Source organism: Hydra vulgaris, chromosome 09, assembly GCF_038396675.1.
Source record: "Hydra vulgaris chromosome 09, alternate assembly HydraT2T_AEP".
Lineage (NCBI taxonomy): Eukaryota > Metazoa > Cnidaria > Hydrozoa > Anthoathecata > Hydridae > Hydra > Hydra vulgaris.
Genome location: NC_088928.1, coordinates 4,241,105 through 4,252,578, shown reverse-complemented (window position 1 = coordinate 4,252,578; position 11,474 = coordinate 4,241,105). Strand labels below are relative to the sequence as shown.

Here is an 11,474-nt window from a genome sequence, read left to right as displayed (position 1 = left end):
ATGCGGACGCTTTTTGACGTGGGAGTCACTGCATCAAATCTCAAAGATAATGAACAAGAGGACACTGTTTCTAAAGCAAATGATGTAGATAAAATAAGCGATGATTTAACTGACTGTTTTGATGGGGAAAAAATTGAAACGTTTGAAGATAATGAAGATAATTCAAATTAGATTGAGACTGTAAGCCTTTCTGCTTCTAATTGTGGTCACGTCCTTCTTGATATTGGTAATCTTTTGAGTGAAATTCCCTCTCAATCTGAGATAGAAAAGTATGTCACAAATGACCATGTCAATTTTCCTAACATATTACCTAAAGATATTAGCAATCAGGCTTTTCCTCAGACAATTTTAAATTTTAAGAATGTCAACGGTGAAGTTCATAAAAGAGACTGGCTGGTTTGGAGTCAACATAAACAGACATTATTTTGCTTTCCATGTCGATTATTTTCTGGTAATATTTCCAAAAGCTCTGTTACAGAGAGAAATTTAAGTTCGCGATCAGTATTGGTTTCACCTAATGGATATGCAGCAACTGGTAAATGACGAAAGTTGTTTAACAGGATTCCAGAGCATGAGAGGAGTAATGTCTACAGAGAATGTTACCCAGCTTGGCGAGAATTAGAAAGACATTTTTTATTTGGAAAAGGTATTGAAACTTACTTGGAAAGCTCGATTAAATTGCAACCAACGAAATGGTCCAATATTCTTAAAAGAATATTAGATGTTATCCTATTTTTGGGTGAACGTGGATTGGCTTTTCGGGGATCCTTCCCAGCGATTTGGAGATGTAGATAATGGCAACTTTTTGGGTCTTATAGAGTTACTTTCACATCGGGACCCTATACTTAAAGAGCATATTTTATCAGTGGAAGAATCTCAGCGAAATGGCAAAAGACTTCAAGTTCATTATCTATCAGCTGATTCTCAAAATGAATTTATTGCAGAATGCTCAGATTTGGTGCGACAGCATATTTTACAAGAAAGAAGATCTGCTAAGCATTTCGCAATAATGGTCGATGCAACACCAGATTCGTCACATACAAAGCAAACAACATTCATATTACGACATGCAATGATTCACAATATGAAATTGTTGAACGATTTCTAACATATGTAGATTGCAACAATAAAACTGGGGATGAAATATCTCAAATGGTAGTGGAAACATTTCAACATAACTCCATTCCTCTCTTAGATTGCAGGGCACAAGCATATGACAATGGATCAAATATGGATGGAATATACAATGGTGTGCAAGCCAAAATACTTCAGTTATGTCCATTAGCACTAATTTCCCCTTGTGGATCTCACACACTTAATCTTGTGGGAAATGATGCGGCAAAATGTATTCCTGAAGCTGTAACATTTTTTGGAACGATTCAAACAGTATACAATTTGTTCAGCTCAAGTCCAAAACGATGGGAGATATTATCAAAACACATCAATTGCTCACTAAAAGGAATGTCACATACAAGGTGGTCAGATCGTGTTGAAAGTGTCAAACCTTTTGCAGCACAACTTTCTGGGATTAAATTGTCATTTGAAGAGCTTTTAGAATTAAATTTGACTTCTAAAACAAGAACTGAAGTAGAAGGTGCCTTATATTATATTAATTCATTTTCCTGCATAACAATGTCATTAATATGGTACAAAATTCTTGTTCCGATTGATTTTGCAACAAAGTTATTCAAGCAAGAAATGAAACTTTAGATGTGGAAGTGGACAACATAAACCACTTACTGAGACAACTTCTTGAGCTTCGGAATAAATGGAAAGATATCTGGTCAGAATCAAAGAATGTTGCAATGAATTTCGATATAAAAGTCAAACTATCAAGAGGACGTGGTGGTGCAAATCGCAAAAGAGCCAGAGTTGTTGGCAAGCCAGAGGATCAAGGGTTTGCAGATTTAAATGAAGATGAGGCCATGGAGGAATCATGCTTTAGAAGATTTGTTTTCTATGTGGTACTAGATAGTGTTATTGGTGGCCTTACTGCAGATGTTAGTGAAGATATTGTAATGGAAATAAAACAGTTAAAATCTATACATTATGCAAATTTTGGATTGAATCAATTAACCCCTTTTGAACTCCTAAATTCGATTAGTCGAACTAATTTACATGACCTATTTCCAAATATTTGTGTATGCTTGAGAATATTTTTAACAATTCCTGCTACAGTTGCATCCGCCGAACGCTCATTCAGCAAACTAAAACGGATTAAAAACTTTTTAAGAACTACAATGCTACAAGGACGGTTAGTGGATTTGGCAATGTTGAGTCTCGAATCTTCATTATCTAGGTCAATTGATTTTGACAAAGTTATTCGAAATTTCGCTTCAAAAAAAGCAAGAAAAGCACCTTTGTTTTGTAAATGAGCTATTCTTGGAATAAACTATTTGTTAAAATTCTGTTTTTATTAGTACTTGTATATTTGTTGAGATTGATTATTGTATTATTGAACATGGTTGAAACGTCACAAATGGTCTGAATTTTTATTTCAGAAATATCCTTTAATCCAATAATGAAATAAAAACTAATTACATAAAAAAACAAAACAATAATTCAAAACGGTTAATAATTATTCTTTAAATTCATATTCTATAGTAAATGAAATAATTGTAGCTAGAAATAAAACTGTAATGCAAGATTGCATCCTCAATGTGAACAATTGCCGAATTCAAAAGCCAATGTGGAATTAAACCACAATTGATTCAGCAAAAGCATACATCAATAGTTCAAAATATTAGAATTATGGGTAAAGGGCCCAAAATTATCTCTTGCACCGTCTAAAATTATGGCTCTCGGCGGACCTGTATATATATATATATATATATATATATATATATATATATATATATATATATATATATATATATATATATATATATATATATATATATATATATATATACAGGGCCGCCGAGAGCCCTCAAGCCGCCCGGGACAAACCTTTTTTTGGCGCCCTTATAGATTTCGCTTCATATAAATACTTAGCATAGAAGCAAGAAAATACATTATGCCTTTATAGCTACTTTAACTTTATTTCATTTTTTGCTAACTAACCACAGCATAAACAATTCCTAACTTAAATAAAATTTTCGAGCTTTTTTCGAGGCAAAATTATAAATTACTTCATCAAATGACAATGATTTCGCGAGATCATTTTCAATAGACAACATCATAAGATTTAAAAGTTGCTCTTGTCCCATGGTGGCTCTGAAGTGGTTTTTTATAATCTTAAGTTTACTAAAAGATCTTTCACCCTCTGCAACGGATATTGGCATTGTGTGAAAGATGCGCAAAAGTATGCATATCGACGGGAAAATTGGTTGTAAGCCTTTGGAATATATTTGATTTAAAAGATTGAGAGAGTTGCCTCTATTGAACAAGGAAGACGCTTTCAACCGGTCAAAGTGACAAGTTTTTGGCAAATAACTCTTTCTGCACTTAGGATGTTCTTGATTGGCAGGGCAACATATCGTCACGATTATTTCGAACTAATAATATTTTAAACCAATCGGAGAATAGTTTTTTTCATTTGTTTTATTGTGATATAAGAGAAAAAAAAAGCGACCTTTTTTTTAGTTTTCTCAAAACACGAAAAAATGACTGAGGCAATTGTGAAATGACCGTGACGGTACATTAAATAAAATATAGAACCGTTCTCATTTAATACATTAAATAAAATATAGAACCGGTCTCATTCATAAAATATAGAATCGTTCTCAAGCCTACAAACACTGCAAAAAAATCCTTTGTTCCAACTAATTCTTTTTATGTGGTTGTCATTCTTTTTCAAAAGATTTAAATTTTTTTTAAAAGTTTTTTTGTTTTAGCTTCCATTGCAACTGATACATAACTTCATTTCCTTTGAAAGGCTTTAACTATTAGAAAGGCTTTAATTATTTAGTGTTGATTTTGGCAGATATAGAGCTTTTTTTAGTTTTTGGTTAACGCCCACCTAAACCATTTTTGGATAACAACGTTTTTTTCAACCTGTTTCGTTTTGACCTAATATTTTAATATATAATTTTTTGCTTGATCATAATTTTTAATTACTTCTAAACGGATTATGTAAAAGTTTTGGCTTTAAAAAAAATAATTATAATAAAAAGATCAAATTTTTTTTTTAATAAAAAAATATAAAACTTGTAAATAATTTTAATGAATTAAACTTTTATCATGTTTATTTTGTGACGTTTTTAGTATTACCTTCTCGGAGAATCCATGTGAACTAAATTAGGATGAAGTTCTAAAAACTCCGATAGCCATATTTTATTGTTTTCTTTCAGAAATTGAATTTCATCAACAAGATCTGTTATTTTATCATCATCTTCTTTTTCTTCGTAAACAAAAGGCTTTAAAGGAGCTCTCGATAGATGCGCAAGAGCCGATTTAACGTTTAATTTAGATGTATAAACATATTTCAATGACTCATTTTTGCTTTCTATACGCTGTGGAAAAGTTTCTTTTAAAGAAATATTGGATATAATTACATTCGACATTTTAGTAACACTTGACATCCACTTCCAAAATATGGGTTCATTTTTCAACCATTGTGAATGCAACGTAAGTAAGTATACCTGTAGCGTTAAAGTTGGTAATAATTGTTTTTGTAATTTTTTATCACCGAACAAAACAAAATCTAATAATCTGTTTATTTCAAATTGCTCTACCATTATTAGAGTTAAGGGATATACTTGACTCAAAAGTTTTGAAATATTTCTTGCAGAACTAAATAAAACTTTAAAAGTAATGTCAATATGCTTGCGCAATATAATTAAATCGTTTAAAGTTGAAATATCAAATCTTTTGATTGCAGAACCATTTAAAGTATATAAAGGTTGAAAAACCTTTTCTGAAAGGACAAGAAACGCCTCTTCTCGTAAGTGATCAATGAAACTTGTTTTCTCGAGTAAAAATCCAAATACAAGCAGCAACTCTCGGCTTGAAACATTTTCTTGATTACATAGACATATTACTGATAAACGAGGATATTTGAGTACCGATAATAAAGAAATAATTTCAGAAAAGTTTACTGTCAATATTTCAGTTTGAGAGCGTTTTATTATTGAAGTTATTATTAGCATCAAAAAAGATCTTGCTTCCGATTTATCAAACTTTGCTTGGCGAATAACCTCTGGAGTTATTTTGGGATAATTATGAAAATGAAGAAGTTGACATAATATTTCAATTACCTCTTTTATATTAATCAATGTTTTTCTTTGTTCATTCATTGCTCATTAAGCTGTTAATTTAGAAATTAATTTTTTATAGTTTTAAAATTTCATAAATAATAACAATGTGTAGAAAATAACTAACAAAAGTAAAGAAATTAAAAAAATAAGAAAAAAGTAAGAAAAAAAAAAAAAAGAAAAGAAAAATCTGAAGAGGAAAACACAGTAACAGTGAACATACTTTATCTGTAGGAATAACAAACTTTGCTTTGTAAATTTCTTGAAAATTAATGATTTGAGACCAGTGAAAGTATTCAATATTTAGATCTTCCTCCAAAGCTTGATTGCAATAAATTAAAAAAGTAGAACCATAAAAATATGTAAAATTTAAAATATTAAAGAATTAAAGACTGAAAGATACTTAAACGTTCAACTCTAATTTCTCTTTCGTCACGAAAGATTTGTAATTTTCCAGTAACTGAAACTAAATCTCCAAGATTATACGAACAAAGAACAGAAGGTAGATTTTCATTGAGCCACAAACAACAGCTAATCACTCCTGTACCATCATCCACTAAAACAACATAAACAACATCTAATCACTCCTGCACCATCAATCACTAAAACAATTAAAAAAATAATAATTAAAAAAAAAAAAAATGAAAAAAAGTAGAATGTGGAAAGAAAAAAAAAAAAAGGAACACTAAACATTTTATTAAAGTATAGAAGACATTCTAGCCAAACACTGTATTTAATTATTTATTCAACATACCTCAAAACAGTTTTGCCACACAGCAACAAATGGATAACTAATCTACCTAAGCCAACTTGTTTTTATTATTAAAAACATTAGTTGATCAAACTACAGTTTAATAATTTATACAATTCCATTTAAATACATGCTGGTAATTTTTAAGGTTTTGATGCAGCATTTGGTTTTCATTGTTTCATAAGGTTTCATATAGCAAAGTTTTTAGCAACTTATTTTTGAGAGAATCTTTATTTAAACTATAAATTTAGCATTTTATAATAATCAATTAAACTAAGAAATGACTTGGACCAAACTAACCTAACCATATTTATTCCAGCAATACTAAATAAAACCCTGTGGATCATTCCATATATATATATATATATATATATATATATATATATATATATATATATATATATATATATATATATATATATATATATATATATATATATATATATATATATATATATACATATATATGTATATATATATACATAAATATATATATATATACATACATACATACATACATACATATATAGGAATACGAAGCAAAGTTTTTGAAATATTCTTTGAATCCTTAAAAAAATATTACGCAATAATTAGGAAAAATTGTTTTGCCAAATATACAAGTTCTTTGAAGGTTAAATATTTGGTACATGCACCGTTCAATACCGAGAAGTTTTACTATTGGAGTCAGAGTCGTGATTTTGTTTAGCAACTCCAACTCTGCTAAAAATGTCGCAACTCCAACACCACAGCCCTGGTTAAAATGCGTGAAAAATTTATGTGTGTGATATCAAAATGTTTACCAAAAAATTAATAATGATTACTAGAGAAAAATCTAATCTTTTAAATTGGCTGATTTTTTTGTTTGATTTTTCAATCATTTGTTATCAAATTAATCAAAAAAGGTTTTCATATTTAGATTGTGAGATAAAGCTTATATGTATTCATTATATTTTCACTCAATTGATTTTCATAACAATGAAATGAATAATCAGCAGCTCTTTCTTAGCTTTCAGCAGAACTTTCTTTTCTGTTTTTTCTCACATGTAACCTAAACCTGCTGAACAACAGGTTCATGCCATTGTTAGAAACAACAGGCTCATGTCATTGTTAGAAATAACATGTTTACGTCATTGCTAGAAACAACAGATTCATGCCATTGTTAGAAACAACAGGTTCATGCCATTGTTAGAAAACCTGCTAAACATAAAAAGCTTTATCTGCATACACAGATAATGTTAATTAATATATTGTCACATACGTGCAGCCAGAATTTGGCTTTTTTCTAGGGCTCTGGTTAATTAGTGTAACTATCTTGTTTTAAGCCAGCAACCATCTAAGAATAACTCATCATTGGGTTATGAGAAATCTCTTTTAGTAATCTTTACTACTACTAATAATAATTAATAATAAACTAATTTTTTTTTAAGTTTTAACTTATTAAATATAACAGTTTTAGCTATCTAAAAGGATTTAAAACGGTTTAATATTAAAAAATGATTTCATCAACTCTTGCAAAATGGTATATATTTTTGGCTATAGGTTATAAGAGTTTTTGGTTATTTGAGGCTTTTTGTCACATTCATTTTTTTCTTAAATAAAGTAATTTCCAAGAAACCTAGTCTAGATTGCTATATTTTTTTATTAAAAAGCTTTAATACTTAAGTTTTCTTAAATTTCTTAAATATGCATCAATTCACCTATTTGTTGCAAAATCAGGTTCAAACTGTTTGACCATTCTTTTATATGCTTTCGCTTAACACCATGTCACCTTTCTCTTTGTTCTTTATCATTCTCCTTCTTCCCAAGACTACACTCTTTTAGATGTAATTTCTGATCAAATTTACCATGTCCTCTCTCTTTACCCCTCTGCCAATATTGTTGTTATTGATGACTTTAATGCTCATCACACTGAATGGCTTGGCTCTAACACCACTGACTCTGCTGGCACATCAGTCTAAAACTTCTGCATTTGTCAATCTCTTACCCAGATAGCTAACTTTGTGACTTGTTTTCCGGACAACCCTAATGATCCTAGCTTTTGTTCAGTTTCTCCTTTTTCTCCTTTAGGTGGTTCTGACTATACTATGATCTCTTTAAATCTTTCATCTTGTACTTCCTTTTCAGCCTCATCCTTTTATCGCACTACCTACTACTACCCTAAAGCTGACTGAGATTCTTTTTGTAATTTTCTTTGTGACAGTCCTTGGACTGATGTCTTTTCCCTCTCCTAGATTCAGGCAGGAATGGAAGCTTTTATTCCTTCTTGTCGGTTCCAAGTCAAGCCTCATTCTACTAAACAGTTTTCACCAGTGCAGCTGCTATACCTAATCATAATCATTTTTTTCATCTTTTTCAAAAGAACAACTCTCTTGAGAACAAGCGGCTATTTATTATTCAATTCTATCTAAACTATTTAACAAGTGCTTGACTGAGTCTTATTTTCCTGCCTGCTGGAAAACAGCATCTGTTGTTCCAATTTTCAAAAACTCCAGAGAACATTCTGACCCCTCCAATTATCGTCTACTCAGTCTTCTTTCTGTTATTACCAAAGTCTTTGAGTCCTTGATAAACAAGTTTCTCACATCCTTCTTGAGTCAAATAACTTACAGTCAGACAATCATACAGTTTTTGATGCTCTTGCTTTACGGCCTGACTTGCTAATTGCTGTGACTAAAATATTTTACTGTGCATTAGATCAAGGTGGAAAGGTTATGGCTATTGCTCTTGACATATCTAAGGCTTTCAACAAAGTTTGGCATGCTGGTCTTCTTCATAAGCTTATTTCATATGGTGTATATGGGAAAGTTTTAAAGATTATCAAATCATTTCTTTCTAACCACTTTATCATAGTCATCATTGAAGGCCAACACTCTCTTTGTTTCCATTAAATTCTGGGGTACCTCATGGTTCTATCCTTAGTCCTGTTTTGTTTCTACATTAATGATCTTTCCGACAACCTTAGATTTAAAGTAGCTTTTTTTGCTGATGACTCAACTTAATACTCCTGTCTTGACAAAAGTTTTTAAGCTTGAAGCAAAGATCATAAAAACATAATTTAACTCTGATAAAAAATTTGTGATTTAATTTAAAACTAATTTAATAAAAATATATAATTTTTTTCTGATAAAATATGTAATTTAATTTTGATTTAAAAAATATATTTAAGTTTATTAAAATAATGTTAATGCTTGGGTTTACTTAACTGTCAAATCTATTTAAAAATTTACTAAATATTGTTTAATATTCAAATTTTATTTGTTCTTAAAAAAAAATCAGCTTATTTTTATCGCAATTGTTTTTTCGGTTTTCTTTCCTAGACATTTTTCTTTTTACTCAAAATTAAATTTTAAATAAACGGCTGCATTAAAAATTTGTTAAACTTTTTTGTTTATAACGCAAGTTAAATCGCAGCGACTATTTTTTAATAAATGATATATATAGCAAACTAATTTTAATAATAAAATTTAATTTTAATAATAAAATTAAAAACTAATAAACTTTTAATAAATAAAGTAAATAAATTAACGTAATTTTTTTATTTATTACTTGCCAACTTTTTTTAAATAAAAAATCATTTGTAGTTGCAAAGCCACAATTAGAAATTTAAGAAACAATCATTTTCAAAATTAAAAAATTAACATATTATTATTCATTTCTGCAAATGTCAAGAAAAGAAAGAAATTTGTTAATATCAAACATTTTTATAAATGCAATATTAAATTTAACTATTTAATATTAAAAAAATAAAATAAAATAAACATTCTTTATAGTAATAAAAAAAATCAGTTATATAACATTTAACTTGTTTTGCGGTAATTAATATTATTGTAATTTAAAAAAGTTTATGCCTTTAAAAAATAAAAATAAAAAGGGAATTTTATGACCTCAAATATCTCGTTAAGCTAGTGGATTAAGCATTTTTTATTTAAAACAAAGATTGCATTAATGAATGGCAAATCTCTCACTGAGTCCTCTTCTTTACTTCTTCTTGGATTATTGTTTACTACTGACCTTTCAAAGAAATTATATAAATAAATCATACAAATCTCTTATTCGCCCCTATATGGAATACTGATATCATATTTGGGCTGGTTCTTCTAAATGATGCTCTTTTTCTTCTAGACATTGTCTAGAAGAGAAAAAGACAAAATGCCAAAAATGCATTGTAAACGTAGCTGGACCTGCTCTATCTGCTAAGCTTGAGCCTCTTCCCCATTGTCATAAAATTGCATCTCTTTCTCTTTTCAACAAATACTACCATGGTCACTGCTCAAAGGAGCTATCATCTCTAGTTCCATCAACTAAAATTCATTCTTGCTTTACTCATCATTCAGCAAAGTCTCATTCATCTACTATATCTGTCCCTGCTTGCTCTAAAAACTATTATTCATATAGTTTTTTTCCTCACACTTAAAACCTTTGGAACTCTTTTTCTCGCCTTCATGTTTTCCTGATTCAACTTTTTAAGTCTTCTATCAACTACTTCCTTGCTCTATAACTCTATTCTTTTTTTCTAGTACCTCCTAACTTAATAGTAGTTACTTGAGGCCCTGTTAGGAGTGAATCAGAATAACAATAAAAAAAAAATTAATAATTCTTTTAATTCTAATTTAAATGATTCTTAAAGCTTAAAAATCACCTAAAAATAAAAATAACTAAAATATATAAACATTAAATAAATAAAATCAAAAACTTTTTAATTAAGTCAAACACAATTAAGGAATCTTACCAGCATATTTGATATAATGATTTGTCAAATGTTTACTAACAATGCAACCTAAAACTTCAAACCTTGTTATAGGATGTCCATGCAAAACAAAAACACCTTGAAAATGAATGACATATTGAAAAAACAAAATTTCTTCTGAAAGAAAATACTTTTATATAAAATAAACTGATACTCTACCTTGAAAGCCTTGAACTTGAGGTAAGTTATTGATCTGCTTTATGAATAACTTTATACTACATCTATGCAAAGGATCTAATCCCCAAAATTTTACAGGTGGCAAATTATTCAAGCTTACATAATCCATGTACTAATAATAATTAATAAATTTAAACTGATATATATATGTATATATATATATATATATATATATATATATATATATATATATATATATATATATATATATATATATATATATATATATATATATATATATACAGGGACTATTCTAGACCACTTTTGATAGCGTCAACCGTATTTGGGGGCCGCCTAAATTAAAACTTAAGGACTTTTTTTTTTTTTCTCAACAAATATTGTTTTTTTTGCAAAAAAAATGCTGATTTTCCACTAAAGTTCGCCAGAACGAGGGGGTACTGCCGCCCAAATTTTTTTCTAGAATAGGCCCTGATATATGTATAATTAAACACATTTAATATTTCTAATTTCTATAATAATTTTTGTTGTCATTACTATTGCTTGTTGTTATTTTTATTTATCCATATACTTAACCATAAAATATGAAAATTTACAATAATATTTATAAACTCACATAAATAAGGTTAGGTGTCACTCATATAGT

At 28.9% G+C, this 11,474-nt stretch overlaps 2 protein-coding genes across 3 annotated transcripts; one reads left to right on the top strand and one right to left on the bottom strand.

Annotated features, from left to right (window-relative positions):
- On the top strand, window positions 1–543 carry LOC136085191 (uncharacterized). The gene is made up of 2 exons (XM_065806480.1): window positions 1–84; window positions 172–543. Exons 1-2 carry the CDS (start codon window positions 1–3, stop codon window positions 541–543), a joined length of 456 nt encoding a protein of 151 aa, XP_065662552.1.
- A 3,565-nt stretch (window positions 544–4,108) lies between these two features.
- LOC101235374 (CST complex subunit STN1) lies at window positions 4,109–11,005 on the bottom strand. Of its 2 annotated transcripts, none has more exons than XM_065804535.1 (5): window positions 10,853–11,005; window positions 10,676–10,771; window positions 5,599–5,751; window positions 5,419–5,516; window positions 4,109–5,248 (listed from the first exon to the last, which is right to left on the bottom strand). In XM_065804535.1, exons 1-5 carry the CDS (start codon window positions 10,977–10,979, stop codon window positions 5,234–5,236), a joined length of 489 nt encoding a protein of 162 aa, XP_065660607.1. In that variant the 5' UTR covers window positions 10,980–11,005; the 3' UTR covers window positions 4,109–5,233. The 2 variants fall into 2 exon arrangements, with proteins under 2 accessions (XP_065660607.1, XP_065660606.1); XM_065804534.1 differs by having other exon boundaries at window positions 5,599–5,797; window positions 10,853–10,984.
- Between the last annotated feature and the right edge of the window lie 469 nt (window positions 11,006–11,474).

Coding starts and splice junctions, on each gene's coding strand:
- LOC136085191 (XM_065806480.1), top strand. CDS start 1: ATGCGGACGCTTTTTGACGTGGGAGTCACTGCATCAAATCTCAAAGAT. Junction 85..171: donor CTGTTTCTAAAGCAAATGAT/GTAGATAAAATA, acceptor AATTCAAATTAG/ATTGAGACTGTAAGCCTTTC.
- LOC101235374 (XM_065804534.1), bottom strand. CDS start 5,237: ATGAATGAACAAAGAAAAACATTGATTAATATAAAAGAGGTAATTGAA.